Here is a 17,600-nt window from a genome sequence, read left to right as displayed (position 1 = left end):
TCTGTGACTGACTTTTTCCTTTCCAGGGTCTTCCCTTTCTGCAAGATGCCCTAGCAGTCAGACAGTGTGGCCTCTTCCCAGGAAGGGATGCTGGAAGAGCTGAGGTCACAGGGAGAAGTGGACCAGTGACCTGGTGTTGGAGACACACCCAAATGAGGTGGAGGCCAAGCAAGAGGAGGAAAGAAACTTCAGGAAAACCGCTAGAAGAGGTGCTAGTAAGCAAGGAGGTTAGTGTGGGTATCTCAGGAGTCACTTATTTAGGGGAGGAAAGTTTTACTTCTCCCAGTCACTTTGAACTGGTGCGATGAGATCATTCTCTTTTAATAACACAATGTTCAGAAAATAAAAAGGAGGCCCTTCTCTCTGTAACTAGAATTCTAAGAAGCTAAGAGAGAACCCTGAACTTCAAGAATAAGTTTTTTACATTGGAGGACTGGGGTGAGGAGGCTCTGGGGACCTCCCCCTCTAGAAGGTCCTACATGTGATGTGAGAATTTCTTTTAGATTCTGTGGCCTCAAATGGAGTGCTAACAGCCTCTTAGAGCACATGGGTAGAAAGAAACATCTACCTCAGAAGAGAAAAAGCTGGAATCCTCAAATATTGGTAACAATTAAATTAGGTTTATCATTTAATAAATTAAACTTACAATAAAATATATCAGCTGTTTTCACAAATTGTAAATCGTAAATAATTTTTTTTTCCCAGTGCTGGGGATTGAACCCAGAGTTCAAACATACTAAGCAGGTGCTTGACCTCTGAACTACATCCCCAGTCCTGGATATTTAAAATTATAAAATCATAATAAAATGTAGTCAAGCCGTTTTGGGTCCCAATGCTACATTCTCCTTAGTTCTAAAATGGAGCTGGCACTCACTAACCTGGGAGTTGATAATTAAATGATCAGAAAATTAGCAAGCTCATTGTTAAAACAGCCATTGTTTGAAAACAAATTACGTAGACTTATAATTAAATAATCAAATAAATTATATTAACTACACAGGTATTAAATACTCAACCTCACCACTTCCTCATTCTTTGACTAATTATGAGGAGTCACTCATCACTGAGCAAGTGGAGTTCACCCATGCTATGACAAAATTATTAAATATTCTTCTGGATTTTGCAAGAAATAGTCACAGCACAGTCATAGGCACACAAAATTTACAATAAAAATATTGTATATTTACTGGATTACATCTGGAATCCCAGCTACTCAGGAGACTGAGGCAGGAGGATCTCAAGTTCAAGGCCAACCTGGGCTACTTATTAAGACCCTGTCTCAAAAATAAACAATTTTAAAAAGGGGTAGGGATGTAGCTCAATGGTAGAGTGCTTTTCTAGTATGCATGAAGCCCTGAGTTCAATCCTCAGTATGAAAAAAAAAAGAGAAAAAAGAGAGAATATTATATATTTTACTACTTTTAGTAAAGCATGTGCTATATATATTATTTACTTCAGTAAAATTTATAATCAGTTTATAATACATTGATGACTTGGCACTGTAGAATCAGTTTATGAACATTTGAACATATATATCAGGATAGAACTGTTTCGTAGTACAGAGAACTACAAAGCGATTTGTGATTTAAAAACTCAGAACCTTTGGCCAGGCACACACACACATCTGAAGTCCCAGAGGATGGCACATCATGGATACTCAGTAGAAATGTACCGCCCTATTACTTGATAGTCTCTAAGAGCATAGAAAGGCACCAGGCCAGGTTCACTAGTTGAGGAAATTGAATTTGGGTAGATGAGTAGCTGTGGAGGAGGAGCAGAAAGATTAAATATTAGCTGGGCTCAGTGTTGCACGCCCATAATCCCAGTGACTCAGGAGGCTGAGACAGGTGGATTGCAAATTCAAGGCCAAAGTAGGTAACTTAGCAAGATCCTGTCGGAAAATTTTTTAAAAATTTTTTGAAGAACTAGGTGTGTATAAATAAAATATACCATATCTGTACAAGGGAGTATTATTCAACCATAAAAAGAAAAGAAGTATTAATACAAACTACAACACACATGAATCTTGAAAACATTATGCTCAATGAAAGAAGTCAAACATCAAATATCACCCATCAAATGATTCTGTTTATATTAAATGTCCAGAAAAGGCAATTCCATGGAATTGCAAAAATAGTGATTGTCAGGAGCTGTTGTGCCTGTTGTGGGTATGTGGTCTTTTTGGAAAATGATGAGCTTTTTAGATTAGATAGTGGCAATTGTTGTAATCTTGTGACTATATTGAAAATTTTGTAAATATTGTGAAAAACCATTTAATTTTAAAACCACTTTATTTTTTTTTAGTTTATTTTTATTGTAAACAAATGAGATACATGTTGTTTCGGTTTGTACATGGAGTAACAGCATACCATTTGCATATTCATATATTTACATGGAGTAATAATGTTTGATTCATTCCATTTTTTTTCATTCCCCAACCCTTCCCACCTCTCTTTTCCCTCTATACAGTCCCTCCTTCCTCCATTCTTGTCCCCCTCCCACCCCCCATTAAGTGTCATCATCCGCTTATCAGTGCGATCATTCTTCTTTTGGATTTTTGAGATTGGCTTATTTCACTTAACATGATATTCTCCAATTTTATCCATTTGCCTGCAAATGCCATAATTTTATTATTCTTTATAGCTGAGTAATATTCCATTGTATATATATACCACAGTTTCTTTATCCATTCATCAATTGAAGGGCATCTAGGTTGGTTCCATAGTCTGGCTATTGTGAATTGAGCCACTATGAACATTGATGTGGCTGTATCTCTGTAGTATGCTGATTTTAAATCCTTTGGGTATAGGCCAAGGAGTGGGATAGCTGGGTCAAATGGTAGGTCCATTCCAAGTTTTCTAAGGAATTTCCACACTGCTTTCCAGAGTGGCTGCACTAATTTGCAGTCCCACCAGCAATGTATGAGTGTACCTTTCTCCCCACATCCTCTCCAACACGGATTGTTGCTTGTATTCTTTTTTTTTTTTTTGCCTATTTTATTTTATTTTTTTTTACTTTTTTTGTTAATTTATTTTTATTGTAAACAAATGGGATACATGTTATTTCTGTTTGTACATGGAGTAACAGCATACCATTTGCATATTCATAAATTTACATAGAGTAATGATTGATTCATTCCATTATTTTTTTCCTTCCCCCCCACCCCTCCCACCTCTCTTTTCCCTCTATACAGTCCCTCCTTCCTCCATTCTATAGAATCTAGATTTGTTTGGATCCCTTTCTTCCCTTGTTTTTTCATGTTGTAAAAAAGGAGAAAAAAGAAGATCTGCTGTATAGCAGTCATATACTAATGAAACTTCCCAGTGTTCAGTAGCCTGCTGCATGAGAGGTACCTGACAATGAGCTTCAAGCCTCCAGCAGGTGTCTCAGGATGGGACTTGCCCCACCCAAAGATCGGAGCTATGGCTTCCAGGATTATCCAAGATGGCCACTCTGGCTTCCAAATGTGTTGGCAAATGGGGAGCTGCAGCTCAGGGGTGGACGTGGTCAGCTGGAGGTCCTGGAGACGGGATGCAGTTGGTCTGGCAGGGGTCCTGGGGGTCCAGTGTGTTTGGTGTAGTTGTGGGATCCTGGGGGCCAGGTGCAATCAGTCAGTCTGGGTTCTCGGTGATAGGGTGCAGTCAGTTGGTCTGGGGGTCCTGGCGGGAGGGGGCAGTCAGTTGATGTGAGGGCCCCAGAGGCAGGGAGTGATCAGTCGGGCTGAGGGATCCTGGAGACGGGGCTCAGTCAGTCCGGCCAGGGGTCCTCCGGGGCCTGGTTGTTGTCTCAAAATGGCGGCAGCCACTTGTAATCAAACTTGCAGGTACTGTGACAGTGAACTTTCAGGTGACAGCAGGCAGCTGGTGCTCCACTGGCGGTCTGCGGTCAGTCTGCTGGCAGCTGTCTGACGATCGGAGGTGAACCTCGAGTGTTGGATGATGGATAGGGGTAAGGTAGGCGATGGACAGGCGAGAGGCAGGCAAATGGCGGATGATAGATGCCTGACAGTGAGCAATCTGCTCTCAAAAAAGGCGTCGATATGCTGGCAGATTGCAGGTCATCACAGCAGACAAATGGGGTAAACACCAGGGGATCGATAAGAAGCAAAAACTGCCTCACCGAGAAACAGATATCCTCTGCTTGAATCTGGCATTATGGAGCGACAAGGAACGCAGCGACAAGGAACGCAGCCTCCCTCTAGTCCGCCATCTTGGATCTCCCAAGGCATTCTTAAAACCACTTTAAAAGGGAGAATTTTGGGATATGTGAATCATATGTCAATTAAAAACTAACAAACCATTGGTCATACTTGTCTTAATCTGTTTCCAGACTCGGTTCTGTCCCATTGAGTTATGTGTCTACTTCTCTACCAGTATCACAATGTCTTCATCACTGTGACTTTACACAGCTTCTGAAAATTGAGTGGGATTTTTCTTCCAACTTTAGTCTTCATTTTTCAAAGCTTTGTTTTTTAATTTACTTATTGATTTGCAGTGCTGGGACCAAACCCAGATCCTTGCTTAAACTAGGAAAGCACTCTACCACAGAGTTATACCCACAACCCTCAAAACTAAATTTTTTTTTTTTTTTTTTTTGGGTGGGGGGATACCAGGGATTGAACTCAGGGGCACTCAACCACTGAACCACATCCCAGCCCTATTTTGTATTTTGTTTAGAGACAGGGTCTCATTGAGTTGCTTAGTGCCTTGCTTTTGCTGAGGCTGGCTTTGAACTTGTGATCCTCCTGCCTCAGCCTCCCGAGCAGCTGGGATTACAGGCGGGAGCCACCGCCCCTGGTCCCAAATCTATTTGTTACAGCTATTCTACGTCTTTTGCTTTTCTATGTAAATTTCACAATTGGCCCATCTACATCCACATAAAATGCTGCAGGTGTTTGTTTGATAGTTTTTCACCTCCTTCCTATACATGCTGAGTGTCTTTCTGGTGATTCTACCAATTACTTAGAGAGGTGTGTTTAAGTCCCTGACTATAGGTGAGACTTTTTACCTGCTTCTCCCCTCAGATCTGTCGTTCTATTTTTTGGTGCCTACTCATTTGGATCACATCTCCATAGTGAATAGACCATTTTGTCATTGTGATGTTCTTCTTTGATACTGGTAATTTTCTTTGCTTTGAAGTCTACTTTGTCTTATATTAAAAGAACCATTCCAAAGTTCTTTAGATTAGTGTTTGATGGCATATGCTATTTATTTATTTATTTATTTATTTGATATCAGTGATTGAACCTAGGGGTGCTTAACCACAGAGCCACATCTCCAACCCTTTTTTACTTTTTATTTTGAGACAGGATCTCACTAAGTTGCTTAGGGCCTTGCTAAGTTGCCAAGGCTGCCTTTAATTTGCAATCCTCCTGTCTCAGACTCCCAAGTCCCTGGTATTACAGATGTGTGCCACCATACCCAGCTGGCATCTGCTTTATAAAAGGAAACTTAGAAATTATTTATTTGTGGTGTGAGGATTGAGTTCATCACCTTGGACATTCTAAGCCCATATACTATCACTGGGCTACCTATCCCCAGTTCCGGAACCTTTAAAATTCTAGAATAGTGTTTTTTTGTTTTGTTTTGTTTTGTGTGTGTGTGTGTGTGTGTATTACTGGGAATTGAACTCAAAGCCTTGTGCGTGTTAGGCAAGCACTCTCCCACTTAGAATAAGTGTATCTTCAGTCTTATTAGAGTAGTTTTGGATTTTCAGAAAAATTGCAAAGATGGTATAGAGTTCCTATATAACCTACACCCAGTATCTCTATTTTTTATTTTTACAACTTTACTATTTGATTATACTACTTGTGGAAAAATGTGAAGAGACAGAATGATTTAAAGAACATTAAAAAAATCCAATATCTCTCTCCTAATACAGTAACAAAAGATTATATATATTTACATCTGGTTTTTTTTTTTACATGTATATGGCATTTTTTTTTACTTGCTTATTCCATTCACTTTTATTAAGTATGCCTTTCCCTAATGTCTTGACTTATCAAGAGACAAACCTGTGAAAATACCTGTTAAATCATTTATACATTTCTATGATGCAAAGATTTTTAAACACTCAATTGGTACATCAAATATCTCATAGGCAGCATGTTTAAACTGATTAAGACCATTAATTTAAAAAAATGTAAGTCTTGTAATTCAGGAGTGGGCTGGATACGGTGATGAAAGCCTGTAATCCCAGCCATACAGGAGACTGAGGCAGGAGGATCACAAGTTTGAGGCCAGTCTGGGTAACTTAGTGACATCCTGTCTCCAAAAGGGCTGAGGATGTGACTCAGTGTTGGAGCACCCCTGGGTTTCATCCCAATTACAGGATCTTTTTTTTTTTTTTTTTTTTTTGGGGGGGGGAGAGTTGTCATGGATGGGACCAGGAATGGTCCCTATGTTGATCACCTGGAATCTTGATTGGCCAAAATTTAAAACCCACACGCCCTGATTCCACATTAATTTTTTTTAATGTTAAAAATATTGCTTTTGAGAAATTCTTTGTCAGAGATAACTGCTATTACCCACACATTATCTTCTGGCATTATACCTAGTAGTTTTATCATAATTATGAAGGTGGCCAGGTTTCCTGTAAATATCAGCATCTTATATGGTCAAAAGCAGTTAATAAAATGAGCTCATTTACTCTAAGCCAAATGTGCTTGTACTTACTCCCACCCTTTCCCAAAGTTCTTGAAGCTTTGATGTGTTGATTTTGGTCTGTCCTTAATATAAAATGCATCCACAGATACTTTTGCAGAATTAACACAAACTACAAACAGATGACACTTTGGAGGCAAAGCAGAACTAGACAGTTCCTTCAGAGTTCCCATCACTGAATTCTGACTTCCACTGCTGTCACACCGTCTCGCCAAACACTGACATTTCATAGTTTACGAGTGTAAAGATATCTACCTACGTTGAATTTAAAAACTGATCTGCACAAAAGAAATAAAAAAAACTTTATATACAACAAATTGGTTTTTTAAAAATACAAAAATAACATCTGTCATTTCTGTCATGCTGACAATTTGACATATATACACATGCAGGAGAAAAGTTCCGATTTAGTCACCTGGCCAGCTGTTGCTTGTTAAAGATAAGCACACTGCCTCTGAGTGTTCACACTGACAGAAGAGATGTGTATTCAAAATATAGTAAATACTGCAAGTCTCTGCATGTATAAATGCTGGCTATAATAGTTTTGTTCTACTTGATTAAAATATGTCTTAAGCAATCTAATATTAAGTGCACTAAAACCCACAACAGTTCAGGAATCTATGACCTTATATAAAGATCCAAAATGTACAAAATACAGCTATAAAAGCAAGGAACAATTACTGCCATGCAAGATTTTAACTAAAAACTGCATGGAAATGCAATTTAAAACGGCCAACTGATTTATGTAACACTCAAGTTAAAAAGGTCAGCAGTAAGTCCTACCAACACAATGCTTAATAAGGATTTAGAAAAGGAAATACATTCTCTTTGCTGGTATAATGGTATAAATCAGATCTTCAAATCTATGGAAACGAGTCATCTGTCTCTCCTCTATCTCAAGAAATTAGCTCTTTTACAGTTGTTTTTATGAAGTCTTTTCTCTCAGTTAAATCATAAGCAGGGTAATTTTCATATACCTCTTTGCAAATCTGCTTCATTGTGACTTCCTCCAGGTTAGCATTGGTCAATAATTTCTTTACTGTTTCTTTTAATTCTTCATCTGTAGGTGGTTTCTTCAATTTTTTAATTAAAGGTTCATCATCTGAACTATCCTCAGATTCACTTTCTTTTTTGGAACTGTTTTGATTCTTCTTGGTGGTCTGCCTTCTTAACATTTGCACTTTTTACAGACTTTTTATTTTTAGAAGTAGCTTTCTGTTTCACTTTTTCTTTTTTAGAGGTCTTTTTTGGTGGCTCCTCTTCACTTTCTTTATCTTCATCATCTGAAGACTCCTCCTTGTTTTTCTTTTCATCTTCGTCACTACTAGATTCATCTGATAGAATTTCAGGACATTTGGTTCGCTTTGCCTTCCTTGCCATTCCAGAACTATTTCGTTCTTTTTTACTGCCTTTGCTAGACGTTTTCTTAGATTTTGGCAATGGTTTGCCAGAAGGCTTTGGATGCATTAGGAAATTCAGGATCCTCTTCACTAGTTCACTATTTACACCTGATCTCTCCAAATCAAGAACCTCACAGATGCTCTTTAACATGGCATTTCTAAATTTTTTCAGCATTTCTTCCTTCTTTTTATATTGGATACTCCCTTTTTCAAATGGAAAGCCACTGAACTGCCCCACAGTCTTCTTTAATGAGGACACAGTGCCTGGTCTGTTGTAAAGCAGTTTGTGTAGATTTCTAAGTTCATCAGTTTTTTTCTTGCTCAGAAAGAAATGTATCCTTTCAATTTCACAAAGTTTTTGCCCCTTTCCTTGTGCGATTGTAAATGGTTCTCTCTGGAAGGAAGACACTTGCATTGTCAACCTCTCTACTTTTCTCTTTTCCCTCTTGCCTTCCACAATGAGACTCTTTTCTTTCTCCTCCTCGTCGCTCTCCGCTCTGGGGCCGGGCATCTCCGGCTCCTTCTCGGACGCGGGCTGGGCGGGGGCTCCGTCTCCGTCCGCGGCGGAGGCCGAGGCGGACATGCTGGACCGCGGGAGGCGGCCGCCGCGGGCCTGGCGCGCGGGCCGCTGTCTGGCGTGACGCTCGTGCCGCGCGCGCCGCTCCACAGGATCAACCAGACTTTCAAAATCTATATGGCATTTTAATACAAACTAGTACAGTAAAATGCTTACTTTTCCCCCATTTCATAATATATAGCAACCATTTCTTCTTTTTTTTATTATAAACAAATGGGGTACAACTTGTTTCTCAGGTTGTACATGAAGTAGAGGTGTACCATTTGTATAATCATACATTTACATAGGGTAATGATGTTTGATTCATTCTGTTATTTTTTCTTCCCCAGCAACCATTTCTTTAGTACATTAAATATTATGTGAAAACATGATCTTCAGCCGACGGTTTTATAATCTAATTCTAGCTAAACCATAATTGACCTCCAATTGTTGGAAATCCAGATAGTTCTGAATACTTGTTATAACTAATAATAGCCATTAAACATCTCTCTTCATACATAAATTTTTGTATATATCTCTGACACAATTTTTAAAAGAGAAATTCCTAGGAGTACCCAACAAAGTGCAAAAGTGTTTCTAAGCCTTCTGTTACATTTTACCCAACTGCCCTTTGGAAAAAATTGTTTATTGTTGCAAATTTCATATGCAAGGGGAGGGACAATGCTATTCTCTTGGTGTTTTTCCTGAAATGTAAGTCTACCTGCGTGGATGTCCGTTTGCTTTTCCTCTGTGCTCTAAAGCAATCCCAGCCTTGCCAGAGGAATCTCCAATACCCACAGTGTCTTGTGGATCTTTCCACAGGCTCTGTTTTTGCAGACAAGGGCGTGAAAGCTGCATGTCCTTCCCAAGCTTCTCACCCACCCGCAAGTCAGCAAAATACCCCAAATGACAGGACGATCTTCCTTTCTTCTGGGCAGTTATACTATTTTAGTGTATGTGTAATAAAACGGAAAAGTGGGCCTTGTTCTCCAGGTTATAGAGAGTTTTTAAATATTCCATGGACCCTATCTGAGGTATGGCAGTGAGCAGTAAACTTTTGGCTTTGTTGACATTTTCTTTCAGGGTCTTTAAAACCTGGTCCACTGCAGCTGCTGCCTAGTGCTCTTTCCAGCAACCATAATCTGTTGCCATGGTGATGCCTGCCGATTGAATTCCAGTCTCCTCAGTAAGAACTACCCCTGGAACTGTGGGCATATTGGTAACATCCACTCCCCAGGTGCAGAACATGAAGCTTTCTGCTTGGGAGCTAAAATGATGTCCCTGGACTGTGACTACTATTCCCTTTGAGTGGCACTAGAGTCCTAGCTTCTTAGCAGTTTCTATGAGGGCCTCTCTTCTCTGGGGGCAAAATGGCTAGGACATTGGAATATGGCACACTCCTCTGGTACAGGAGTGACATCTGTCATCGAAGGTCTGGGGTCTCATGGTGGTCCTGTTGATGAACTGATGGATGATGATGATGTCATCAGCCTGAATCTCCTTCCTCAAGGAGCTGCAAGCTGTTGTCACTATGACATGTGGATAGCCCTCATCCTTCAGAGCATAGATGTTCACCTGATAGTCGACTTTTTAAAAAAAATTTGTTCTTTTTAGAGATACATGACAATAGAGTGCATTTTGACATATTGTACATACATAGAGCATAACTTATTCTAATTAGGAGCCCAATCTTGTGGTTGTACATGATGTGGAGTTTCACTGGTTGTGTATTCATATATGAACATAGGTCGATTCATTCCACTGTCTTTCCTAATATCATCCCTCCTCCCTTCCTTTCATTCCCCTTTGTCTAATCCAGTGAACTTCTATCCACTCCCAACTTATTATGTATTAGCATCCACATATCAGAGCATTCGGTTTTTTGGACTGCTTATTTCACTTAGTATGATACATGATCGTTTCCTGTTCCATCCATTTCTGTTAGTTGACTTTGGAAGCCATAATGGTGCACTACTTCCTGTATATTTCAAGGACACAATCAATGCTTTTTTTTTTTTTTTTTTTCAGTACCAGGGGTTGAACCCACTGAGCCCCTCTTTACGTTTTATTTTGAGACAGGGTCTCACTAAGTTGCTTAAGGTCTTGCTAAATTGCTGAGGCTGACCTCAAACTTGCAATCCTTCTGCCTCAGCCTCCTGAGTCACTGGGATTACAGGCAAGTACCACTGTGCCCAGCAACCATCAATATATTTTTTTTTTTAATCATCCAGGTCTATTCCACCAATTATTCCAATCTTCTCTGCAGGGGTAGTGGTGCCTGAGGCCAAGTCTTCACTGGGAAGAGGCTGCTATGGGTGAATGCATAACGGGCCCAGCCAGGTACACAGCGCCAGACAAAGCAGTTTGGAACAGTATCTCTATTATTAATAATTTCTGTTAGTTTGGTAGGTCTGTCACAATAAATGAAACAATATTGATGCATTATTATTAACTAAAGACTAATATACTCACTTTCCTTAGTTTTTACCTAATGCCCTTTCCGTTTTGGTATTTAACCCAAAATTCCCCATTTTGTTGAGTTGTAATATCATGTAATGCCTCCTTAAGCTCTTGGCTGTGACAGTTTTTCACTTTCCTTGTTTTCAAAGAGTTTGTTACTTTCAAGGAGTACTTTGGTAGAACATCCCTTAATTTTGATTTGTCTGATGTTTTCCTCATGTCTAGATGGAAGTCATAGGATCTGGGGAGGAAGCCCACTGGCTTCCATTTGCTTCACTATCAATAGTACCTACCATCCATATAACTTACCTCATCCAATCAAGGTAGCATTTGCGAGGTTTCTCCACAACAGGTCCTTGTGGGTGGTGGTGGTGGTGGTGGTAGTGCTGGAGATGCAACCCAGGCCTTACACGCTAGCCAAGGGCTCTACACTGAGCAACACCCCTTTCTCTATAGTAACCTTTGAAAGTAAGCTCCACACCCAGCCCATCCTTAAGGAATGGGGAGTTATGTTCCACATTCTGAGTACACAGCATCTGCATAAATTATCTGCAATTCTTCTGTACAAGGTATTTTCTACTATCCTCTATTTGTTCTTTTATTTAATTATTTATTTATATTAGTACTGAATTATGAATGTTTATTTTATACTTCAAGTAATAATCCAATGCTACATTACTTATTTTCGAGGTCAAATTTTTCCACTTTTTAAAAAAACTTTTTATTTGACACAGAGGATTAAACACAGGGGTGCTTTACCACTGAGCCACATCCCCAGTACTTTATGGTTTTTAGTTTGATATAGGGTCTCACTAAGTTGCTTAAGGCCTTACTAAATTGCTGAGGCTGGTCTTGAACTTGCAATCCTCCTGCCTCAGCCTTCCTAGTTGATGGAATTTCAGGTGTGTGCCACCACACTCAACGAATTTTCCCCACCTGGCCACTGGGAGCTCTTTCAGTTTTAAAAATTTTTAAATTTTTAAAATTTTGAAACAGATCTCACTAAGTTGCTTAGTGCCTACATTGCTGAGGTTGACCTCAACTGTGATCCTCCTGCCTCAGCCTCCCAAGTCATTGGGATTATAGGCAAGCACCACCATGCCCAGTTAGGTCATAATTGGGCTAGGTCATAATTTATTTGAATTACTTTCATTTGGGGTTCACTAAACACCCTGAATCTCTAGATTATGTCTTCCTCCAATCTGCAAACTTTTCAGCCATTATTTATTCAAGCATTTTTTCAGCACTTCATACTTTCTCTAAAATAGGTCTCTTGTTATTATAATATGGCAGGTCCTATAGACTCTTATTTTAATAGTTTCAGTAAAAATTTTCTCAATTTTTATTAATGATGATAATGCATTTTCAGTGAAATTTTACTGCCCCATATTGATGCAACTTGTGTTAATTACTTTTTGGTGCTCCAAAGGGAGCCATGGGCTTTATGCTTATTAAGCACAGGCTAAACCACTTTTCCCTCCAACTTCTTTTAATGGAAAAACTCTTCATAAGTATGCATGTTAGTCAATAGTAGAAATGAAACACGAGATTACAAATCATTTGTGAAATAGGAAAATTGTGATAGTTTATGTTCTTTATGAAAGAAATGAAGGGTAGAAACTCCTCAACTTATGAGGGTTGGGTCCTGATAAATCCACTGTAAGCTGAAAATTTCGTGAGTCAAATACACATTTCATATGCCTAACTTATGGGCTGTTATAGCTGAGCAACACAGCATAGTGCACGGAGTGGGTTGTTTGTGTTTATGATCTTATGGCTGGGTATTTACCTATGACTTGCTGCTGCTGCCTGGCATCTTGAAAGAATATTATATGGAATATTGCTAGCTGAAGAAAAAATAAAAATTAAGCATCTAACGAATGAACATCACTTCACAATATCATTGAAAAACTTGAAACATCATAAGTCAAACTGTTATTATTCAGTGACATCTGTACAGACAGCCCTCAGTCTAAACTCAGGACACTCAGAAATTCAGTACAAGCTGGTATTTACCTAAAGGTCACAGTGTGTACTGTTTACAGATTTATGAATTGATGTAATTTATAGGTGAAAATTGCTTCTGTCTTAAGGAGAACTGTATATTTTGTTGAAACCAGGCTAGGGATGTATCTCCGTGGTTGAGTGCTTGCTAAACATGCAGGAAGCTTTAGGTTTAATATTCAGCAAGGTAAATAAAGAAGACATTAACAAGAAATCAGATATAATGCAACTGTCTCTTAGTTAAGCTTTTTTTGTTTTGTTTTGTTTTGTTTTTGGATATTGGGGATTGAACCCAGGGTGCTAACACTGAATCACTTCTCTAGCCCATTTTTATGTTTTATTTTGAGACAAGTTCTCACCAAGTTGCTTAAGGCCTCGCTAAATTGCTGAGGCTGGCCTAAAACTTATGATCCTTCCGTCTCAGACTCCCAAGTTGCTGGGATTACAGGTGTTTGCCACTGTCTGGCTCTCAGTTAAGTCGTCTTTAGGATTCCTGGACTGGGGCTGCAGCTCAGTGATAGAGTGGTAACCTAGCATGCACGAGACCCTGGGTTCAATCCTCAGAACACACACACACACACACACACACACTTCAGAAAACCAGTGTAACTGATCCCATGGGTTTCTCATGATGGAGCCCATTCCTGGCTCTTAAGTACATTCACATTCCTGTAGCAGTGGGAAAATCCCATACATCCATCTAGTGTAATGTCACAACACTGTATTTATACCCTACACTTAGTATTTACCACTGGACAAGCTACTTAATGTTTGAGCACTGATAGTCTCTTCAATGAGATGGGCATACTGATTTCTACTTTATAAAGATTTAGTTAGAGTGGTAATGGTGGGGGTCCAGAGAAATGAATCCAGCGCTTTCATGTGCTAAGCAGGCCCTCTACCACTGGGCTTAAATTATAATGTTTAAGGTACAGGAAGATTGTACACTGGTAGGCACTGCTCCTGTTGAGATTAAGAATGATTTTTTTGGTGTTAACTTTTTGGAGTTCTTTATGAACTTATATTTATATACTACTTATATACTTCCTGAGCATTAGAGGTCTTATTGAAGAAGTCATCGTGAGTGCCTATATGATGGAGTGTCCCTCCTGTGTCTTCTAGCAGTTGAAAAGTTTCTGGTCTAATTTCTGGGTCTTTGATCCACTTTGCATTGACTTTTGCTCAGGATGAAAAATAGGATCTAATCTCATTCTTCTACATGTGAATACCCTGTTCCCCAGTACCTTTTGTTTCAAATGTTGTCTTTTCTTCAGTGTCTGTTTTTGGTGCCTTTGTCAAAGATCAGATGATTGTCTCTGGGTTTGTTCACTTCTGTAACTTCTAAGCGACTCCATATCTTTTTAATGCCAATATAATGCAGGGTTGTTTTTGTTGTTACTATAGCTCTGCAGTATAATTTGAAGTTGGAAATTGTGAATTCTCCAGCATTGCTCTTACTGCTCAAGATTACTTTGACTATTCTGGTTTTTTTTTTTTTTTTTTTTTATTCCACATGAAGTTTTGGACTACTTTTTCTAGTTCTGTGACAAATGTCATCGATATCTTGAATTGAGTGTATATATCGCTTTTGGTATTATGGCCATTTTCACAATGTTAATTCTGCGCATCCAAGAACATGGGAGATCTTCTGTCTTCTAGTGTTTTCTTCAGTTATTTCAGTGTTGGTTTCAGAGGTTCAGACCACCTTTGGCCAACTCCAGAGCTCTGGGCCTGAAGCGAGGTAGAACATCATGGTGGAAGAGGGTGGCAGAAGAAAGCAGCTCAGGACATGGCAATCAGAAAGGAGCTTATTTTAATATTTTTTTATCTTGTGAAATTATTATTGTGGTAAGAAATTCATGTAAAATTTACCTTCTTAAATATTTCTTTTTTTCTTATTTTTTATTAAAATCTTTTTTATTTTTACAGACTGCAGTTTGATTCATTGTACACAAATGGGGTACAACTTTTCATTTCTATGGTTGTGCACAATGTAGATTCACACCATTCGTGTAATCATACATATACATAGGGTAATACTGTCTGTTTCATTCTACTATCTTTCTGTCCTCCACCCCCTCCCACCCCATTTTCCTCTACACCATCCAAAATTCCTTCATTTTTCTCTCTCCCCTCACCCCCCTCGTTATATATTGTCATGCACTTATCAGAGAAAACATTTGACCTTTGGTTTTTTGGGTTTGGCTTATTTCACTTAGCATGATATTTTCCAACTTCATCCATTTACCAGCAAATGCCATAATTTTATTATTCTTTATGGCTGAGTAATATTCTATTATGTATATACACCACAGTTTCTTTATCCATTCATTAAAATTGAAGGGCATCTAGGTTGGTTCCACAATCTAGCTATTGTGACTTGAGCAACTATGAACATTGATGTGGCTGTGTTACTGTAGTATGCTGATTTTAAGTCCTTTGGGTATAAACCAAGGAGTGGGATAGCTGGGTCAAATGATGGGTCTATTCCAAGTTTTCTGAGGAATCTCCATACTGCTTTCCAATTTGCAACTCCATCAGCAATGATGAGTGTGCCTTTTTCCCCACATCCATGCCAACACTTATTATTGCTTGTGTTCTTGATAATAGCCATTCTCATTGGAGTTAGATGAAATCTTAGGGTGGTTTTAATTTGCATCTTCTTAAATATTTCTAAATGTAAGGTTCAATAGTGTTAAGTACATTCACCTTCTTGAGCAACCAATGCCCAGAATTTTATCATCTTACAGAACTGAAACTTGGCACCCATTAAACAGCCACTTACTATTTCCTCTTTCCCTCCACCCCTAGAAACCACTATTCTACTTTGTGTCTCTACAAACTTGACTATTCTAGGTACCTAGGAGGAACCATACATTATTGTCTTTCTATTACTGGCTTATTTCACTTAGTATATGTCTTCAAGGTTGATTTATGTTTACCATATGACGAGATTTCCTTCCTTGGAAAAGTTGAGTAATATTCCATTGTATGTGTGTAGACCACATTTTGTTTATTCATCTATCCGCCAATCCAGATGTGGGTTACTTCCATCTTTTGGCTATTGTGAATAATGCTCTGATATACAGGAGTGTGCAAAATCTTTTCAAAATAAAGTTCTCAAGTCTTTTGGGTGTATGCCCAGAAGTAGATGGATCGTATGATAATTCTGTTGATTTTTTGAGGGACTGTTTCCCATAGTGACTGAACGTTTCACATTCTCACCAACAGTGTACAAGGGTCAGTGCCTCTGCATCCTTGCCGAAACTTCTTAGTTTCTGGTTTTCTGATAGTAGCATATTCATGGCATGATGTGATACCTCACTGTAGCTTGACAGAACTTCATTAACAAATAGGGATGTGGTGAGTGTCATTTCGTATGCTTGTTGGCCACTTGCATATCATCTTTGGAGAAATGTTTATTTAAATTCTTTGCTCATTTTTTCTTTTCATGGTCTTCGGAATTAAAACCAGGGCTTCTATCACTGAGCTACATTCCCCAGGAATATTTTGTGGTTTTCCTTGTGACTCTTTTGCTTCCCTGTTTATTTCTTGATATTTTATTCCTTTTGATGTTATTTTAAATGGAATCATTTTCTTAATTTCCTTTTTGGATTGTGGACTTTTCATATATAGTCTTTGCTACATTAAGTTAGTTTCTTTCCATTCCTAATTTATCGACTACTTTCTTCTTTAAAAAGTGTAGAATTTTGTCAAATGCTATTTCTGCATAAATTGAGATGATCGTCACCCTTTAGCTTTTCTTGAAGAAAACAGTGAATGACCCCTGCATTACCATAATTTTACTAATCTTCATGTTGTGATGCAATGTAAAAAAATGGTGTGTACAAGCATTTAATAATTACACAATGGTCTTCTTGTGGGAAAGGAATTAAAATTTAGCCAAGTGAAAGTAGTTAGTCAAGTAGAATGATATTTGGATTAGAAGATAAGTGGATTAGACAAAGGCGAATAAAGGGAAGGGAGGGGTATGAAAACAGAAACCACAGTAGAATGAATCGGACATAACTTTCCTGTGTTCATACATGAATACACGACCAGTGTAACTCCACATCACGTACAACCACAAGAATGGGAAGTTATACTCCATGTCTGTATCACAGGTCAAAATACACTCTACTGTCGCATATCTAAAACGAACAAAGGATGGCATTTGCTTTGAAACTTTTCTTAAGCTTCAAACTCTCGGCAGTAAAACATAACTGAGTGAAAACTGATTTTTATGTTTAAAGATCTAGTATTCTTTTTACTTACAGCATTAAAAGGAGCATAAGCACTTTTTTTTTCCTCTGCAAAGGGAACATGCATTTGCAATGATACATATGCCCTCAACTTTTCATCTTTTTTAAACGTTGTAAACATGGATAAAAGCACAAAAGTTGTAAGTTCGTGGCTTCTGGTCTCGGGGTACCTGGAGTCACCGGTGCGGGGCTTCGGGCCAGTGACACCAGCTCGCCCCGCCCCGCCCCGCCCCCTTGCCCGGAGGCCCCGCCCTCC

General features: G+C 38.9%; 1 protein-coding gene and 1 pseudogene across 2 annotated transcripts; both read right to left on the bottom strand.

Moving 5' to 3' along the window:
- Window positions 1-7,505: 7,505 nt before the first annotated feature.
- LOC306643146 (protein DEK-like) lies at window positions 7,506-8,682 on the bottom strand. Its single transcript, XM_079109070.1, is given in 2 exon segments — window positions 7,506-7,820; window positions 7,822-8,682. Coding segments are annotated over 2 exon segments (1,086 nt in total). The 5' UTR covers window positions 8,646-8,682; the 3' UTR covers window positions 7,506-7,558.
- An 884-nt stretch (window positions 8,683-9,566) lies between these two features.
- On the bottom strand, window positions 9,567-16,456 carry LOC306642665 (S-methyl-5'-thioadenosine phosphorylase-like; annotated as a pseudogene). Its single transcript has 2 exons — window positions 16,312-16,456; window positions 9,567-10,204 (listed from the first exon to the last, which is right to left on the bottom strand). The product of its transcript is annotated as an S-methyl-5'-thioadenosine phosphorylase-like (transcript).
- Window positions 16,457-17,600: the final 1,144 nt, after the last annotated feature.

This window comes from Sciurus vulgaris (genome assembly GCF_902686455.1).
Source record: "Sciurus vulgaris genome assembly, chromosome: 13".
NCBI lineage: Eukaryota > Metazoa > Chordata > Mammalia > Rodentia > Sciuridae > Sciurus > Sciurus vulgaris.
This window is presented reverse-complemented; position numbering and strand designations above follow the sequence as displayed.